This window comes from Gymnoscopelus braueri (genome assembly GCF_963280865.1).
Source record: "Gymnoscopelus braueri genome assembly, chromosome: 20".
Taxonomy (NCBI): Eukaryota; Metazoa; Chordata; class Actinopteri; order Myctophiformes; family Myctophidae; genus Gymnoscopelus; species Gymnoscopelus braueri.
The window spans coordinates 39,695,241-39,711,143 of NC_137622.1; the positions used below are offsets into that span (position 1 = coordinate 39,695,241).

A 15,903-nucleotide genomic window follows, 5' to 3' on the forward strand; every position below is an offset into this window, starting at 1 on the left:
TCAAAAACACAATGTCCTTGGTTCTGGTGACCGATATTGTCCTTCTGATGCGTGAGGGGGCCGTGTTTTTTCAGTTACTTTTTTCATTCATTTTATTTGAATTTTTATTCTTTTCCAGAAGCTTTTTTTGTTTAAATAAATGAACCAGTGGTTTTCAACCTTTTTCATGCCAAGAACCCCTAAATTGGTATACATTTGGCCACGGACCCCCATCTGAAAATGTTTTGTGCCAGGTACCCATTTTCACTATTTTTCAAAAATAGCATATCTGCAAGCTCATTGCGCGGCACTCGGTGCAGCGCTATGAGCTTGTAGATCTGCTATTTTTGAATAGCCAAAGCTAAGTGGTTAAAATGACGATACGTTAACAACATTTTGCTAGGGACCCCCTGGAACCCCACCAAGGACCACTGGTTGAGAACCACTGGTTTAAAGTACCTGTTTCCCAGACCAGAGGCACTGTGGTTTGAGTATGGCCGGGGGCAGCAGCTTGATGCGTCCAGGTCTGTCGGTGAGGCCCCTGTACACCAGCTCCGTGTACTGGTCCTTAGTGAAGAAACAGCCCCGGATGGTCATCCGGGTGCCGGACACCATGTGGTCCTGGATCAGCCCGGCTAGCGGCTTACCATCCTACAAAACACACACACACACACACACACACACACACACACACAGAGTCCCAAGCAGAACACACACACACACACACACACACACACATTTGTATTACTAAACTTGTGAGGACATCAACATTTTGGAGCATGACCCAGTGTATAGTGATACTTTATTGAGTGGATATGCATGCTATATATATTTTTTCTATTCATTCAACCTTTATTTTATTTTTTTATAGATGTTTTGATCCCACGATTTTGTAACCATTTTTCACCCGGTGCCAATTATCTAAGTGATTCTGGGCGCTACACTCCCCCCACCAGCCTAGGGAGCCCAAGGCCGAGCTCATGCCTCCTTCAATGCATGAGAGCCAACTGACCTTCTCGTCACCTGACAGGGGGGAGTTTCCCCGGTTGGACGTAGCGCGTGGAAGGAACACGTTATTCCAACCAGTTCCTTTCCCCTCCATCAGGCACCCCGGCTGTCATGGGGGAGGCGGTATAGCGGCCAGGATTACTGCATGTTTTTGTGAGGGTATTAACTACCCTAGGAGACACAGGGAGAACATGCAAACAAAGGCGCTTTCGCCAACACTTGTGTGTTGGCTAGTGGGGTGCGCCCTAGCGAGACATATATACTTCATCGCGCAACGGTGAAGCCGAGAACCGAGAACAGCTGACATGCAAGCTCACAACCGCGTCGCGGATGAGAAAGCTGTGAGCTTGGAGGTCTGCTATACTCGGCCGTTCTCTGCGCGCAACACCTTCGCGGGACGGAGCATAAATTAGGCGTATGGGGGGACAACTGTTTTGAATCCAAGAAACAAAGAAATATATATTTCAAGAGCGAGAGATCACAGTAAAAATCCTAAGCATTCTTCCTCCACACTGGGAAAAAAACATCTGAAAGTTTGATGGGATGCATTTTTACACGCGAGACTGTGACCCCTTTTACATTGCATCTTATGAGCGGTGGAGTTCTTTTGCTGCCGACCTGCGCGCGCATACTGGTTCTTATCAGTGTGACGTTGTCTGTTAACCCGACCTGGAACGCATCTGTGTCACTTCTTGATTTGAGCTAAAAAGCATTATTTTACACTTTGGCTATTCAAAAATAGCAGATCTACAAGCTCATAGCGCGGCACCGAGTGCCGCGCTACGAGCTTGTAGATCTGCTATTTTTGAAAGAATCGAGAAAATGTGTGCAAATTAATATATTTATATTCTTTTAAAGCCAACATTTTTAACTCAAATCTTTGCCTCTGGGGGGGTCCCTGGAACAGAATATTTTGAGATGGGGGGTCCGCGGCCAAATACATATCATTTTGGGGGTCCTTGACATGAAAAGGTTAGAGAACCACTGATGTAGAAACATGGGATTTGGAAGACAATTAGCTAAGAATCGGCCTCATGTCTGAATGGGTTAAGGCGTCTATGCAACCACTGGGTTCTGGGGGGGGGGGCTTGGGTGCGTCAATACCTTGGGGACCAGGTACTGGTGGTCAGTGCTGACCAGGTGGTAAGCCTCCGCCCGGCTCAGCTCGCTCTGGGGGAAGTGGGCGTTCATCTCGTCTCCGTCAAAGTCGGCGTTGTAGGCCTTGCAGTTGGCGTAGTGGAGCCTCAGCACCTGGACCGATCAAAATAAAGCAAAAAATAACATCTCATGGCTGAAACATTTTTGTTCATTAGTATACTATTATGTTTAGGTTTTATTATCGTTCTATAGCTATTTTATCGCTGTTCTACACACAGCCAAGCGATCAGTGGTGTAAAATAACAAAGTACATTTACTCAAGAACTGTACTTAAGTACAATTTTGAGGTACTTTTACTTTAGTTACTCCACTACATCTCATAGGCAAATATTGTACTTTTACTCCACTACAATTATTTTAAAACTTTAGTTACTAGTTACTTTGCAGATGTAAATTATTACATTATAAACCACACATTAACCACTTTAGCCTTATTTTATACCTAGGCTATTTGAAAATAGCAGATCTACAAGCTCACAACGCGTCGCATCACGACACATTGTGGGCTTGTAGATCTGCTATTTTCAAACATTTTAGTACTTTTACTTTTGGTACTTTAAGTACATTTTGATACCAATACTTCTGTACTTTCACTCATGTAAATCTTGAATTCCTGACTTTTAATTGTTAACAGAGTACTTCTACATTGCAGTATTGATACTTTTACTTAGGTAAAACATTTTTTTCCACCACTTTTCCACCACATTTTTTTCCACTTTTTCCAGTACTTTTTTCCACCACTGGCTGCAACAACAACCCCAAAAGGGGTTAAAAAGTTAGAGCCGCTACCTTTTCTCCTGGCAGGATGCGAGCACAGTGGGCCTGGATGGAGGGTCTATGGAGGGTGGGCTGTCTGTTGAGCAGCAACACATCTCCGTTCTTTATGTGACGATTCACCTGGAGAGACACACACACAGGGGACAGCACGGCATTCAGTTAAAATAGCTGATCTACAAGCTCGTAACGTGCAGCACCGCAACGCATTGTGAGCTTGGATATCTGTTATTTGAAAGATATTCACCTAGACAACCCAACAGGTTAATATCGGAATTCTGATATATGATTGATTTCAGCTGTTACAATTCCAAACATGCTATATTAGTAGCTTAACGACTAGTATTAAAATTCCATCGTTCTTTTTATGTCCAATGTATTTGTATTTAAGTTAACATAAGTATAACTAAATGCATTTGAAATTAAATAAAAATTTAACTTTTCAGGATTCCAATTAACACATTGAGTGCCATGAACGCATATATGCGTTTTTTCAACAAAAAAAAAAATGCTCTGTATCTCGGCTCCTGAGTACTTTTTTTTTCTCAATGAAAAATCTCTGGCATAAAAAAAAATAGCACAAAAAGAAATCTGGATTCCAATTCAAAAATAGCAAAAAAAAAATTAGATCTACAAGCTCATAACGCGGCGCACTGCGACGTGTTTTGAGCTAATAGATCGGCTGTTTTTGCTACTTTTGTGTGACACAGAATGGTGAAGTACGGCACTCACTTACGAAAAAGGTTAAAATACGGAGATAAAGAGTTGTCTGCCCGACAGTATTATGCCATGTGGCCCTCTGGAGAGAGTGTGGAAGTACAGTGGCCCTCTCTTCCTTACATCCCCCTCCCTCTCTCCTCTCGTCCTCTCTCTTCCTCTCCTCCTCCTCCCTTTGGTTGTGTGGGTTTGTGTCCCACTGTTGCAATTGTAATTAACCCATTAACCCATTAAGACCTGAGAAGATTCTAGAAATGTCTTCTAAATCCAAAAGAAATTTTGAAAGAAAAACCCAATTTTTTTTTCCTCGATTTTTCAAAAATAGCAGATCTACAAGCTCATAGCGCGGCACTCGGTGCCGCGCTATGAGCTTGTATATCTGCTATTTTTGAATAGCCAAAGACATCTAAAGTGACACAGATGCGTTCCAGGTATTAATGGGTTAAGACCTGAGGCCGCGTCTAAAAAAATCTAAATCTAAATTCCACATCCGGGGACCCGCTTCCCGGAGTTTCTTTTATCTCCCACTTCGCAGTTCCATGGACTGTTATTACGGACCCCCAGCTGCAGATCAAGAGGGTGACTGCGGACCGGGCCTCTCCATGGAGCACGACCGTGGATTTCTACTACATTACACTATACCACTACACTGTATATTATCTTAACACATCACCCGCCAAGGTATTAAACATCGTTTGTTATCCCCTTGCCAGCGTAATTACCTTAATCCGATGATATTTGAAACGCTGTGGAAGCGACATCGTCTACAAAAAAAACTAAAAAAAAATAGTCCCCGTGGGTAGGCGGAGGGATCTGTGTATTCAGAGGAACAGCAACATTCCAACCGCGATCCGCCATTTTGGGGCTGAGGCCCGCTGAAAACGGTGGTTTTCAATGCAAAAAAACAGCAACTGAGTTAAAAGTGTTTTTCTGAAAATCCCATAGCCAGGGCGACGACTTTATGCGTCTTGGCGGGCAAGTGCACTATTTAATAGAACGACTTTATGCGTCCATAGCGGGAAACGAGTTAACATTCTTATATCATGCCATTATATACTGTATAAACATTATTGTTGTACTACATTATATTAGTATATACTATCTTACACTATTATATTTGCTACTATTGTTATTACTACCACTTGTATCTCTCTCTCTCTGTCTCTCCTCTGTCTCTCCCTCTCTCTCTCTCTTCTTTCCCCCCCGACACGGTCGAGGCAGAAGGCCTCCACCCTAGAGCCCAGGGTCTGCCTGACGTTTCTTCCAGTTAAGGGGGAGTTTTTCGTTGCCACTGTCGCAAAATTGCTTGCTCAGGGTGGGACTGCCGGGTCTCTGCTCTAGCCTGGGACCAGACGAATCTGCCAGTGCAAAAAAAGAAATCTCGGCGATTTGGGTCTGGCACCGCTCCGTTGTGAATCCGTCCATCTCTGCTCTACATGTAAAAGTGTCTTGAGACAACATGTTGTGATTTGACACTTTAACCCATTAAGACCTGGAACGCATCTGTGTCATTTTTAGATTTGAGCTAAAATGCATTATTTTACACTTTGGCTATTCAAAAAGGGCAGATATACAAGCTCATAGCTTGTATATCTGCTCAAAACAAAAACAAAATAACTTTTCAAAAATAGCAGATCTACAAGCTCGCAGCGCGGCACTCGGTGCCGCGCTGCGAGCTTGTAGATCTGCTATTTTTGAAAAATCGTGAAAATGTGTGCAAATCTTTGAATATATTCTTTTAAAGCGAACATTTTTAACACTTTGGCTATTAAAAAATAGCAGATATACAAGCTCATAGCGCGGCACCAAGTGCCGCGCTACGAGCTTGTAGATCTGCTATTTTTGAAAAATCGTGAAAATGTGTGCAAATCTTTGAATATATTGTTTTAAAGCGAACATTTTTTACTCAAATCTTTGCTTCTGGGGGGTCCCTGGAAAAAGATATTTTGAGATGGGGGTCGGCGGCCAAATAGATATAATTTTGGGGGTCCTTGACATGAAAAAGTTTGAGCACCACTGATATAGAAACATACAGGTTTTTTTTTCAAGAATACTGTTGGGATTTAGAAGGCATTTTGTAGAATCGGCTCCAGGTCTTAATGGGTTAATAAAATTGAATTGAACTGGCCCTCTCCATCATCAAAGTTGCATCACCCCTGAGTCCTCTGTACTTACTATCTTCATGGGCATCCTGTGCGGCCCGGGGCACGGGGTCAGCAGCTGGTTGGCCACCGCCTCCCTCTGCGTGGGGTTGCCGGGCGACAGGATGGTCCGCCTGCCGTCCTCGTTGATCACCATGGAGGCGCCGGGATGCACGTTGGGCCCGTTGAGCACCGCCTGCCGCAGCTCCTTCACGTTCCAGGGAGTCACCGGCTGGGGGTACGTCAGCTTGGTGGCAAACACCTACGGAAAACGCCACAATAAAAGCCACGCACATCCACGCTCTAAAAAAAAAAACAGGTGCTGGGCTGAGGTCAGACTCCAAAGACAATAAAGTCCGCGCACTGGATCACGCTCCAAAGTTTAACATTTATTGGTTTCTTTACCACCACTGATTGGACCAGTGCTGATTTCGTCAGGGCCGGATTAGCACTATGTGGTGCCCCAGGGCGACCTCAAGTTGAGGTCGCCGAAATCGTGCACTCGCGCGAAAAATTGGCGGATTTTGTTAGTTTCTTTTCGGTTTTTGGTTACTTTATTTTTTTATTTTTTTGGGGTGCCCCCATTGGCTGGCTCCCCAGGGCACTCGCTCCCCAGGGCACTCGCCCCCAACGGCCTATGGGTAATCCGGCCCTGGATTTCGTCGACTAAAACTATGACGAAAAATGTTTGTCGACTCCCTTCTTTCACTGACGAAAACTAAAGAAAAACTAAGCTATGATGACTAGAACTAAGACTAGTTATATTGACAATTCCGTCAACAAATAAAAACTAGACTAAAATGCTGGGGAGGGACTAGTGGAGAAGAGACCCAGTAAATGGTAAATGGTGCATTTATATAGCGCTTTTATCCAAAGCGCTTTACATAGATTAGTGCATTACATTCACCCATTCACACACCGATGGCGGAGGAAACCATGCAAGGCACCAACCTGCTCATCGGGAGCAATTAGGAATTCAGCCTCTTGCTCAAGGACACTTCGACACTAACTCTGGGGGGAACCCGGGATCGAACTGGGAACCTTGCGGTTTCCAGTTCACTTTACCCGGCCACTCTAACCCTGAGCCACTGCCGCCCCTAGTAGAACTAAAAGATAAGTAATTTTATGTTTGGTTGCGCTCGGGTGTTACACTCTGAAAATAGCCGATCTACAAGCTCACAGCGCTTCGCAGCGCGACGCGCTGTGAGCTTGTAGATCGTTGTAGTGTAAAATCAGCCATTACGACGCCATCAAGGCACCGCCAAAACACATTTTAGTCGACTAAATCAACTGTAGATTTAGTCGACTAAAACTAGACAAAAACTAAAACATTTCAGATGACTAAAATATGACTAAAACTAAATGGAATTTTATTCAAAAGACTATGACTAAAACGAACGAAAAAAATGTGCTGTCAAAATCAACACTGGATTGGACATGACATTTCCAGCCCTACCGGCCCTTCATCAGACCGGTCTGATGAAGAGCCGGTAACCGGAATCGGTTCCATTGCATTTGGAAAAGTTTTTCCGGAGCTGGCTGATCACACAGTCAGAGGCTGGTGTGTGGACCAAAACGTCTGCTGTACTATACCATTGGTTCTCAAACTTTTTTATTTCAATGACCAGCATAACTCCTTTGAGAACCAATTATAATAAAAGGCCAAATTGATATACATCTTTTCAAATGTATAGGAATCGTTAAAGGGAACCGTTAAAGGTTTCATGACATTCAGTTTTACAACACATTAAAAGGGTTTGTCATGGTCCTTCAAACGTGTATAAAAAGTTTTTACTGAAAATTCCACTCTCGTGATCCATTGCAGGTGTTTTTCTCTCACATTTCTAAAGCCTTTTCGACTGCAATGAAAAAAGAAATCTTTGCCTGCGGGTGTCGGTGTTGAGGGATTTTGCCTGTCAATCATCACCTCTGCTCCGCCCCCCCCAAAGGAAAGGATAGGGGAGGGGAGGGGCGAGGAGGGTAGTGGGCGGGATTAATGGCCTATGACTTCACTCTCCAAGGGCCAATCTCAGATTACTTTTCAGCCTAATTATATAAAAAAAACAGACCACAGAATATCCACTGAATGTTCAAAGTTCCGTTTTTTTGGGTGTAATTGAGGTCATAAAACCCCCCAAATAACATAAAAAATTTAAAAAGTGAAAATGAATGTCATAGAACCTTTAACTCATTCAGTGCCAAGCTTATTTATGGAATTTTGGCTCTGAGTGCCACAACCAAAATTCATTGTATTTTCATTGTAAATGTCATTTTTTGTAAAAAAAAAAGTGCTTAGGAGCCGATATACAGCCTTTTTCAGTAAGAAGTTAAACAAAGAGTGAATGGAGCAGCAAATCTTCAAAATCATCATATCTTGGGTTCTGAACATTTTTTTCATTTTTTTTTTTTTCATTGGACGTCTTAGACGTTCTGTGGCACTCAGGGCTTATATTAGCGGACGTCTTAGACGTCCAGTGGCACTGAATGAGTTAAGGAATCGGAATTGTTAAAATCCCTAGTCAGGAGCAGATGACACATCAAACGTACCATAGGTATCCCTATCTCGTTGGTTCCTATGTACATGTCGGGGCAGATGACGGAGCGCGCGGCGTAGTCCACCCTTTTACCCATCATGTGCTTCCGGAACAGTCCGTCCTTCTTCTCCAAGATCTGTCAGGACGAAAAAAACAGAAAAAACAACAGCACCGTCTTCATCACAAACACTCCATTGTTCTTAACCCATTCAGACCTGTTACACCTATACGTTATACCAGGGGTCTTCAACGTTTTCAGGCCAAGGACCCCCTAGCTGAGAGAGAGATGAAGCAGGGACCCCCTCTACATTGTATAACACTGTGTTTTAGGTTCAACATTTTTTTGTTCACTTGGTCTGCTCTTTTTCCCCCTCTACACCAAACACCTCTTTGCCAAAAATAGCCGATCTACAAGCTCACAACGCCTCGCGCTGCGAGGCGTTGTGAGCTTGTATATCTGCTATTTCTTTTTTTTTCGTAAATTAACGCCCTACTCGATCACACTACAGCGTCACACAAAAGCATCCAAAGGTAGGAGCAGATCCACAAGCTCGAAACGCGAGAAGAAAAGTTATTTGCTCTGCTCATTATTCTTATGAAAAGAAATCAGCAAATATCGGCCAAATAACTGCCATTACTTATGTCGACAAAACAGTCAAATGATGCAGTGGTTCTCAAGCATGTTTGGCTCAGGTCACCCCTGTAAATAACTTTTTCATCCATGGCAGCCCTGAATTACATTCTTACTTTATAGCACCTTTTGTCATATTAACGGTACGTAAACATGTAAATCTTTCCCCCAAACATTATTTAGGACAGACTGGACAGACCTTGGCCTTTAACCACTTAAACCCCAGCATTCCTATTCTGGGGGGAAAATTCACCAAAAGATAGCCGATCTACAAGCTCACAACGCGTTGTGAGATCTACAAGCTCATAGCGCGGCACTCGGTGCCTATGAGCTTGTTTATCTGCTATTTTTGAATAGCCAAAGTGTAAAATAATGCTTTTTTAGCTCAAATCTAAAAATGACACAGATGCGTCCTAGGTCTTAATGGGTTAGCACATTCACTTCCAGGTACTATGCATATGTTTTTTTTAGCTTCTGCCAGTTTTTTTAAAAAACTTTTTAAGTAGTCACAGAATATTTAGCTCCAGTGTGATCGATCCCCTGATGGTTGCTAATCACTGAGGGTTTCACTGTGCTTCCGTGAAAAAACAAAAATGTCATCGCGACCTCCCGTTCGCTTGTTATACCCAGTTGAAAATAGCCAAAAATACATAATAAAACACAGGAGCCGAGATACAGGATTTTAAAGTAATAAGTTAACCAGGAAGTGAATGGAGCAGTAAATCTTCGGATCACGTTATCTTGGGTTCTGGACGTTTTTCAAAAAATAAAATAATATAAAAATGAAATGACGGAGATCTCCGTCAATGGCGGTGAATGTGTTAAAAGTGGGTTCATTGTTGTACCTGTCGGATGCCGGGGTATTTCTCCGTCATCAGTTTGTCCATGTCGCTGTCGAACACGATGTTCACGTGACTCTGCAGACGAATCCAAACCGTGTAGAGTTTGTCCGTTAACGTCTCCCCCGCGATGCCGGAGAGGAAAGACATGTCTACCTGCTGCTCCGACACCTGCCGGAATCAAACAGGGCAGGTTAGCCACAACAATGCTTCCCAAAACAATAGGTAGACCGGCTTGGTTATGTTCACTATTATTTGAGGTAGGGTTCATTCATCATGAAGCACTTTTTTTCCCCCTTCCTAGAATCTTTAGTGGAGTTAAAAAGTACAATATTTGTCTTGAACTGTGGTGGAGTGAAAGTCATCCAAAAGTATCCAAAAGTACAGATACTCAAAAGAAAATCTAGTAAATCTGCTTTGTTACTGTCCACCACTGCTTTGTTACTGTAACACCCTGAGACTGGGAGGTCGGGGTTCAATTCCGTGGCCGAATAGCAGGCCGAATAGCAGATCTACAAGCTCATAGCACGGCACCGAGTGCCGCGCTATGAGCTTGTATATCAGCTTTTTTTTTTTTATCGTAGATCTACAAGCTCTTTTTAAGCGAACATTTGTAACTCAAATCTTTTCTTCTGGGGAAGCAGGTTTTTTTTTAAACTTTTTTTAAACGTATGTTTTTTTGTGGTGCTCAAACTTTTTCATGTCAAGGACCCCCAATATTATTTGTCCACGGACCCCCATCTTAAAATATGTTGTTCCAGGGACCCCCCAGAAGCAAAGATTTGAGTTACAAATGTTCGCTTTAGACAAATATATATATCACAGTTCTCACCTCCTGTTCGGGTGCGACCTTCTCGAACTTCTCGCCGGCGATGAGGGCCAGTAGTTTCTGGATGATTCCACAGTCCTTCATGACGGCCTGCATGTTGACCGTCTGGCCGTTGGTGAACATCTGGTCTCCTAGACGGTTGATTGGACGGTACCTGGAGGAGGGCTAGAATGTTAATAGAATGCTAATATATAGCCTTTAAGCATATGTTCAATTCATTTTTTTTACCTTCACAATGCATGTGAATGCATGCATGTGTGACGCATTGTGAGCTTGTAGATCGGCTATTCTCAAAAGAAAAATAATTGTATACATTTTATGCAATTTTATACATTTGAAAACTTGTGAAATGGGACATTCTGCATAATGAGTACTTTATACTTTGTGTATTTTGATATACTTTTGTACTTAAGTAAATTTTGAATTCCGGACTTTAACTTGTAACAGGGTATTTCTACATTGCAGTATTGATACTTTTACTTAAGTAAAACACTTTGATTACTGTTAGGTGCATCAGTAGGCCTAATGAATCAGGTAATAAGAATACACTGTTTATTAGAAGTCTGACAGTTCGGTATCGGTCCATTTGACCATGCAATTGATCATTAATCGGTTATCGGACAAAATGTTAATATGGCGCATCCCTAGTGTGTTAGTGTGAGTGTGTAGTGTGTAGTGTGTGTGTATATGTGTGTGTGTGTCCTCTGTGGGTCCACCAACATAGTCTGCCGGAGCACCAGTGACATGGGAAATGTGGCCCCCTTGGTCAAACCCCATATCAAGAACTTGGGAGTTCTTTTTTAACACATCGACGAGTGCCAGGTTTTTTTTTAAACAGGGTAAAGTCAGTGCCTGGATTTTTAACCATTTTTGAACCTTTTTCAAGTAGTCACAAAATATTTTCAGTGATCACCGTCCTCACGGTGATCCCCTCATTACATACATAGAGGTCTCGTACAATCGGGGAAAAAAAAAAAAAACATTAGGCAATCCGTTCCATAGTTGCAGCCAGTTGAAAATAGTCGAAAATAGTCAAAAATACATAGTAAAAAAAAAAAGTACACAGGAGCCGAGATACAGGCTTTTGAAGTCAGAAGTTAACCAGGAAGTGGATTGGAGTCTAAATCTTCGAAAAATGATATCTTCTGGTGCTGTGAAAAAAAAAAAAAAAAAAAGGTCCGGACCGTTTTTGGCACTCCTCTTTTGGATTATGAAAAACGGTCCGGACCGTTTTTGGCACTCAATGTGTTAATTGGAGCTCAAATTCGACAGACAAGTGACATCAGTGGTACAGTCCTGCTTCCATCAGTTGCGCACGATCGCAAATATCAAGCCCTTCCTCTCTTTCCAGTGAGCTGTTGAGGGTTGTCCTCATGATAACCTTCTCACGGCTGGACCACTGCAACATCCTCTATAGCAGACTCGCTGATGGGACTCTCAAACGTCTGCAGCTGATCCAAAATGCTGCTGCCAGGCCTGTGACAGGCACCAAGCTAAGAGATCACATCTCACCAGTCCTTGTCTCTCTCCACTGGCTCCCAGTGAAGCGTAGTGTGACATTTAAGATTCTCTTGTTTGTGTTCAAAGCCCGTAACGGTCTTGCACCTCCCTATTAGGGGTGTGGGAAAAAAATCGGTTCATACTCAAATCGCGATTCTAATGTTGGACGATTCAGAATCGATTCTCATTTTCCAAAAATAGATTTAAATTATTATTATTACCCTTATTATTAATGTATTTATTATTATTATCATTATTATTATTATTTATTTTTTTGGGGGGGATCTTGGATTTACCTTTGTGTGTTTACATTATTATCAGTTGATAAAACCTTTACAATTATAAAAGCTACGTAAATGTACTCTGCTTTCATGCCAGCAGACTGGAGTAGATCCTGAAAACCGAGTGCCGCGCTATGAGCTTGTAGATCTGCTATTTTTGAAAAACCTTGAAATAGTGTGCATATCTTTGAATATTTATATATTTTTTAAAGCAAAAAATGTACTGATATCTTTGCTTCTGGCGGTCCCTGGCACAAAACATTTTCAAATGGTGGTCCGCGGCCAAATGTATAACAATTTAAGGGTCCTTGGCATTAAAAAGGTTGAAAACCACTGCTGTGTGTGTTTAGCCTCTACTCCCTCCTGTTGTGACTGACTGACAGTGTGACTGAGTTCTTGTTGTCCCTCCTTTTCTCTTTCTTCGGACTGCGGCCCCTACAACTACCGATTGTGCGTGCGTGCGTGTGGGGTACCTGCTGGGAGCGACCACGAGGAGCTCCAGGAAGAACATGTCAGGATAGAAAGCAATGTCGTCTGGTCCCTGCATCAGTCCTGGAAACAAACACCTGAGGAAGAAACCTGGACAACCACACACAAGCAAAGAAGAAGAAAAGGAAGGAAGCAAGGAAGGAGGGAGTCAATGCGTTGTGAGCTTTTGACAATGCAATGACATGCCCAAGAACAGGGATACCACGTTGAGAGTGGATGAAAAGCAAGTTATCGTCTCTGTCTGGCGGAAAACCTCATATGTCCAAAAATTGTTACTGTTCAGGATTCAAATTCAAAAATATCAAAAGTAGCAGATCTACAGGCTTGAAACGCGACACGCTTCGAGCTTGTATATCTGCTACTTTTGAGTGACGCTGTAGTATGATCACGCAGGGATGCTCAAATAGCTGAACCTGTGGGCCACATTACAAAAATGGCAAGGGGCCAGGGTTGATAAAATGACAACATTTAACCCATTAAAACCTGAGGCCATTCTTAAAAATGTTTTCTAAATCCTAACAGTTTTTTGAAAAGAATCTGGAAAATATTTTTTCACGATTTTTCAAAAATAGCAGATCTACAAGCTCGTAGCGCGGCACTCGGTGCCGCGCTATGAGCTTGTATATCTGCTATTTTTGAATAGCCAAAGAAATCTAAAATGACACAGATGCGTCCCAGGTATTTATGGGTTAAGGGACAGTTCATCAATTAGTCACCCCATTGAGACTTTTTGTCGCATTGTGGGATTTGTGTTCCCCTGGGGTTCCCCCAGATTCCACTTTGAGAAGCACTCTGCTTTATTCTATGCTTACCTTCTTGGGCCCATAGTTTAGTGATATGGTCTTTGGCAGTACTAGGAGTCATGTAGCCCCTCTTCCCAGCCAGCAGGTCTTCTAGAGGGCGAAACAAACATCAAGTTTAGAAGACACTCTTACACACAGCAACTTCACAACGTGCAAGATAAGATGGATAATGGAGAGTTATGGCTGAGAGCCAGTCTAATGCTGGTGGCTGTTGAATAAGGAAGGAAACTGGAGTGCTTGGGCGGGTGCACGCCCAGTAAAGTCCTCCATCACTGAGTCTAGGGTTCTGAATCCACCATGTCTCTTTTACTCCTTTAATCTACAACCACGAAAGCCTGTAATAAAAAAAAGAAAGTAATTTAACCTGACTTTAACTCATTCAGTGCCACATGACGTCTAAGACGTCAGTTTTTATCGCCATTGTTAAGCCCTGAGCGCCACGTGACGTCTAAGACGTCATGAAAATATTTTTTGTTTTTGTTTTTTTTTTATCAAAAAAAATATATTTTATTTTTTACTTTTTTTTGGGAAAAAAATGTTCTGAACCCAAGAGATCATGATTTGGAAATTTGCTGCTCCATTCACTTCTTGTTTAACTTCTTACTGAAAAAGGCTGTATCTCGGCTCCCAAGCACTTTTTTTTTTACAATGAATTTTTGGCTCTGGCACTGGGACAACACAGCCAGAAATAAGTCTGGCACTGAATGAGTTAACTGTATTTGAGTACATCCACGTAGTATGTTAGCGTGGGACGTCCTCGTGACCGGTGCCAGTGGCGTCAGTTCAGCAAAAGCTAAGGTATGGCAAGGTTAGGGTTGCCAACTCCCAGAGATAAAAATAAGGGACACCTATCCTGGGCGCGGCAGATTTTTTTTTTTTTGGCGTCACAATCAATTTTAACCACTTAGCTTTGGCTATTCAAAAATAGCAGATATACAAGCTCATAGCTTGTAGATCTGCTATTTTTGAAAAACCTTGAAAAAGTGTGCATATCTTTGAATATTTATATTTTTTAAAGCGAAAGTTAACTGATATCTTTGCTTCTGGGGGTCCCTGGCACAAAACATTTTCAAATGGGGGTCCACGGCCAAATGTATAACAATTTAGGGGTCCTTGGCATGAAAAAGGTTGAAAACCACTGCATTATACCATAACACAATACAAACACAATGTTCTTACACCTGCATTAGGCTACTATTCATGATTATTATTATTATTATTTTTATTTTTTTCTGGAGCCAAGGTATGGCACCTGCCATACCTTGTCATACCCAATTGACGCCCCTGATTGGGAGCAATTAGAGGTTCAGCGTCTTGCTCAAGGACACTAACTCTGTCTTTGTACCTTCAGTGACACTAACTCTGTCTTTGTACCTTCAGTGTTGTCTCCAGTCTGTCCTCCTCCTCCTGGCATGGTGACGATCAGCTTGCTGTTGTGTTCCCGACGCACCACTGACCGCCCACTCCTACGGCACACACAAGGACAACGTTTTAGCACCACTGACCGCCCACTCCTACATGCAGTTGAAGCACAAGGGGGCGGGGCTGGCGGGCCGAGGAGGCGCGCCCGACGCGCCTCCTCGGCCTCAAGGTCTGCTGAGTCGGCGCGCCTCCGTCATGGTCCAGAACTATACTTTAATCGGTGAAAAAAAGTAGTCCGCGGTTGTTTGAAAAAGAATTGTCCCAAGCGGGAGTCTAACCCAGACTCCCAGTGGTAGTGGATCGGGAGTCCAATGATTATCGAGGTGCGCCACTGAGGCCGGTGCTGAGGTTGGGTATTCGGGCTGGATTAGAATGTGACGTCCTAACTCTTCTAATGTAGAGGAAAGAAGACCCGCCCGCGCGCCTTCGGGGCGAGGCTTCCCAACTACATGGAATAAGGCTGTTCGCCACAAGGACAACGTTTTAGCACCACTGACCGCCCACTCCTACAGCACACACAAGGACAATGTTTTAGCACCACCACGTTTTAGCAACACACTGAAAAAGGTCTAAAAAGGGCTTTGAGCATGCTGTTGCTGTATAACAATTTTCAGTGGCGGAAAAAGTACTCAAATGTTGTACTTAAGTAAAAGTATCAATACATAAAACATAAAATACATAAAAGTCCGGAATTCAAAATGTACTTAAGTAAATGTTACAAAAGTATTGGTATCAAAATGTACTTGAAGTACCAAAAGTAAAAGTACTAAATATTTGAAAATAGCAGATCTACAAGCT

General features: G+C 42.7%; 1 protein-coding gene across 3 annotated transcripts in view; it reads right to left on the bottom strand.

Annotated features, from left to right (window-relative positions):
* Window positions 1-15,903, bottom strand: part of polr1a (RNA polymerase I subunit A) — a 445,779-nt gene that overhangs the window by 413,997 nt on the left and 15,879 nt on the right. For all 3 annotated transcript variants that reach the window (XR_013932195.1, XR_013932196.1, XM_080415292.1), the window contains exons 7-16: window positions 15,058-15,149; window positions 13,693-13,773; window positions 12,865-12,970; window positions 10,614-10,764; window positions 9,788-9,952; window positions 8,325-8,447; window positions 5,812-6,039; window positions 2,935-3,042; window positions 2,092-2,238; window positions 439-630 (exon numbers count right to left, since the gene is read on the bottom strand). Coding sequence is in view for 1 of the 3 variants with exons in the window: in XM_080415292.1 (XP_080271418.1) it covers window positions 439-630; window positions 2,092-2,238; window positions 2,935-3,042; window positions 5,812-6,039; window positions 8,325-8,447; window positions 9,788-9,952; window positions 10,614-10,764; window positions 12,865-12,970; window positions 13,693-13,773; window positions 15,058-15,149 (1,393 nt within the window). In the remaining 2 variants the exon portion in view is untranslated. The remainder of the gene's footprint in view (window positions 1-438; window positions 631-2,091; window positions 2,239-2,934; window positions 3,043-5,811; window positions 6,040-8,324; window positions 8,448-9,787; window positions 9,953-10,613; window positions 10,765-12,864; window positions 12,971-13,692; window positions 13,774-15,057; window positions 15,150-15,903) is intronic.